At 48.7% G+C, this 3,833-nt stretch overlaps 1 protein-coding gene across 1 annotated transcript in view; it reads left to right on the forward strand.

The window, feature by feature from the left end:
- The window catches only part of SVOP (SV2 related protein homolog (rat)), a 73,454-nt gene that overhangs the window by 64,071 nt on the left and 5,550 nt on the right, over positions 1 to 3,833 (forward strand). Inside the window, 2 exon segments of the mRNA XM_010828677.1 lie at positions 1,456 to 1,563; positions 2,825 to 2,994. Coding sequence (XP_010826979.1) covers positions 1,456 to 1,563; positions 2,825 to 2,994 — 278 coding nt within the window.

Here is a 3,833-nt window from a genome sequence, read left to right on the forward strand (position 1 = left end):
GAATTGATGCTTTTGAACTATGGTGTTGGAGAAGACTGTTGAGAGTACCTTGGACTGCAAGGAGATCCAACCAGTCCATTCTAAAGGAGATCAGCCCTGGGATTTCTTTGGAAGGACTGATGCTAAAGCTGAAACTCCAGTACTTTGGCCACCTCATGCGAAGAGTTGACTCATTGGAAAAGACTCTGATGTTGGGAGGGATTGGGGGCAGGAGAAGGGGACGACAGAGGATGAGATGGCTGGATGGCATCACTGACTCGATGGACGTGAGTCTGAGTGGACTCCGGGAGTTGTGATGGACAGGGAGGCCTGGTGTGCTGCGATTCATGGGGTTGCAAAGAGTCGGACACGACTGAGCGACTGAAATGAACTGAACTGAACTGAACTGAGGTAACTGGGTGATGTCCCAGGAATCTTGTGCTCAGTCTGGAGTTGCCACCCTCCTTCCGGGAGGGGACCTTAGTGCCTACAGAACTCAAAAGATGTTCTGATGTGTATTCCTTGAGAGAAACCAGGCTGCACAAGTGTGTCTTGACGACTCCTCCCTTGTTTCTGCAGCCCCTCCCTTCCCAGGTTAGCACAGTGTGTGGAGGCCTATAATCGATTGCATCACTGCCAGACTCAGCTTGCATTTTTGTGGACAAGAATCATTGGCATTAGTGTTAGTATTCTACCATGTGGAGTTGTGAAAGAGCTTGAGGATGTGAACAGTGAGGTGACCTGTAAGGATTCACAGGACAGGATGCTATGCCATTTCGAAGTCCTTCACTCTATTTCCTGACAGATGACATAAGGGCAAAAAATCACACAAGGTAAGGGAGGTCAGGAGTGTGGGGCAGAGGAAGGGGCCATGGGTTAGTCAGAGTTTTAAATGGGGTGGTCAAGATGGCCTCAGTGAGCAGGTGGGATTTAAAGGAAGACTTGAAAGAGGTGAGTAAATTAGCCAGGGTGTGTGCTAAGTCACTTCAGTTGTGTGCCCTGTGCTAACATGGACTGCAGCCCGCCAGGCTCCCCTGCCCACGGGATTTCTCAGGCAAGAATACTGGAGGGGGTTGCCATTTCCTCCTCCAGGGGATCTTCCCGACCCAGGGATTGAACCCGCATCTCCTACATCTCCTGCACTGGCAGGTGGATTCTTTACAACTGTGCTGCCTGGGAAGCCCCAGTTCTGGTCTAAGCACATTCATGTACACAGCCTGCTTCCAGCCTCTCAATCATTTTACCCCTGAGGGTTTATTAGCCCCCAGATTGTCAGGAAGCTGGGGCTTAAAGAGATGGAGCTCTGACACTGCTGGTGGGAGGGAGGCACCCTGAGTTGGTCTGAGTCCTGAGCCTGCGCACCTTCCCCAGCATCCCAGCCGAATCGTAACCCAAGGAACGAGACATGGGGAATGGGAGGACGCGATTCAACACTGTGGGTGCCTCTTCCTCTTTCTCTCTCTCTCCACCTCCCAGTCTCCAGCCGGAAGAAGGCAGTAGAGGCAAAGTGCAGCCTGGCCTGCGAGTACCTGAGTGAGGAGGACTACATGGACCTGCTGTGGACCACCCTGTCTGAGTTCCCAGGTGAGGGACCTGCGCCGGGTGGGGCTGGGACAGTGCAGCCTGGGAACGTGGCTGTAACCTCATGCCAGCTGGAAGCAAATCCCATTTCTAAAAAAAGCCGGGGATTTGTTTTCAAACCGTAGCTACAAGTTGTCAAGAATGGTGAAGGGGCTGACATTTTACTGTATGCGTCACAGAAAGCAAAGGTGATCTATCTTTTTCCGTCATCTTTTTTTTTTTTTTTGGCTGCACCTCACGGGATGTGGGATCTTAGTTCCCCAACCAGGGATTGAACGTGAGCCCATGGCAGTAAAAGTGCTGAATTCTAACCACTGGACAACCAGGGATTGTCAGTCCTACACCAGTCTTACGGACATATGTCCACTTGTCACTAGGGAGGTCACTTCTGGCATAAAGTTAATTTTAAAAAGCTATAATCTTAATCCCTGCCCAAGATTCACAGATATACTTTGTAGGAGACATATAACCGACGTGATGAATTTGAGTAGGCTCTGGGAGTTGCTGATGGACAGGAAAGCCTGGCATGCTGCCATCCATGGGGTTGCAAAGAGTTGGACATGACTGAGCAACTGAACTGAACTGGAGACATATAATGCACTGCATTTTTTTAAAAATTTAAGCACCAGCTTTTTATTGTGCCTGTACACGCACTCTGAATTGTAGGCCATTCTCGCTTTATTAAAATATCATTATTTTAAAGCATTTCATCACAGTAATCACACACATGGAAAAAACAATTGTACTAGGGATTATAATGAAACCATAGTCTACTACCCTAGCGCCTCCCACCCCTCATTCAATTTCCCAGGAGGAATCACTTTTGTTTCTGAATAATTCAATGCGTTTTAAAGCAGACTGTCGACGTCTAGGAACATTAATGACATTTATGGAAAGTACAGTTTTAAGTGATTGTTTTTACACTTTTGTAAGTCTTTTTATCATAATCAAATATTGATATAAAATAATTTCTGCCTATTCCATGTGGTTTGTGGGATCTTAGTTCCCCAACCAGGGTTTGAACCCACACCCTCCACAGCAAAAGCACAAGAGTCCTAACCACTAGGCCTCCAGCGAATTCCCCATATATAATTTTTTGGCTCAAAAAAGAGAAGTGACATTGCATCACTTCGGCCATATTCTAGTCGTTAGAAGTGGGTCGTGAGGCCTAGCCCGCTCTCGAGGGGAGGGGAGTACAGACCGGGAGGTGGGGGTCGCGGGGCCGTGTCAGATGCCGCCTCCCTGGCACCCTGCTCCCTTGCAGGTGTCCTTGTGACTCTCTGGATCATTGACCGCCTGGGCCGCAAGAAGACCATGGCCCTGTGTTTCGTCGTTTTCTCCTTTTGCAGCCTCCTGCTGTTTATCTGTGTTGGAAGGTAGGTCATGGCACCAGCTCTCTGTGGCCAGCTGGCTTATTTCTCAGCCGGTGGTCAGTGGCTCTTTGGACCTGCGAGCTGTGGATTACACCCTCTGGGGGTCATCTGAAAGATCCCTCCAACCCCTCACTAGGACTGAGTCTGTTGGCTGCCTCATAACTGCCCCCTGCTTAAAGCTGGGGCCTCTGATGGAGGTGAGGGTAGGAGGGCACTTTGGTCCAAAGTTTGCTCCGTCACCGTCACATTTAGACGTTTGACATCATCTCCCAGTGAGCGCATGCATTTAGCTGTTTAATTCATATATGGGTTTTAAGGGTTCATTTGTTCCATGGCACTATTACAAGGTCCTGTTTTATAATCTGCTTTTGGCATTGCTCCATTTTTTCCATCTATCAAGAGCTTCCAAAGGTAGAACTGGCCTGTGCTGACCTTGGAGAGACCCCAGACCAACCTGCAGATGAGAGATCTGTGAACAGTCTGGAGATGTAGATTAGATCTGGGAATGCTGATATTCAAAGACATTGTGGGAACAGTGGAACAGGGGGTTGGGGATCAGGATTGTCCTCAAAATACTGAAGAGAAGTTTACTATCTCTGGTTCAGCTGGTTCCTAGCTCAATTCCTGTCCCCACTAGGTCCTACCTGGACTTTGGATGATTTATATCACTTGTCCCCAACCTCACCCCCACCCTGGGCACCACTGATGTTTCCATCTCAGCCTGGAACTTTGGAGAATGATAAACTTATAAAAGCCGGCCTTCAGAGAGACCACTGGGGTGTGTGTCTGCATGCCTCCCTGAATGTGTGTTGGGTAAGGTGGGCTTTGCCAATTCCTAGGGCGTAAATTCTACCTGGGCAGAGAAGACTACTGAAAGAAACTGTCAGGAAAAAAAAAAAA

Source organism: Bison bison, unplaced genomic scaffold (genome assembly GCF_000754665.1).
Source record: "Bison bison bison isolate TAMUID 2011002044 unplaced genomic scaffold, Bison_UMD1.0 scf7180017864495, whole genome shotgun sequence".
In the NCBI taxonomy this organism is placed as follows: Eukaryota; Metazoa; Chordata; class Mammalia; order Artiodactyla; family Bovidae; genus Bison; species Bison bison.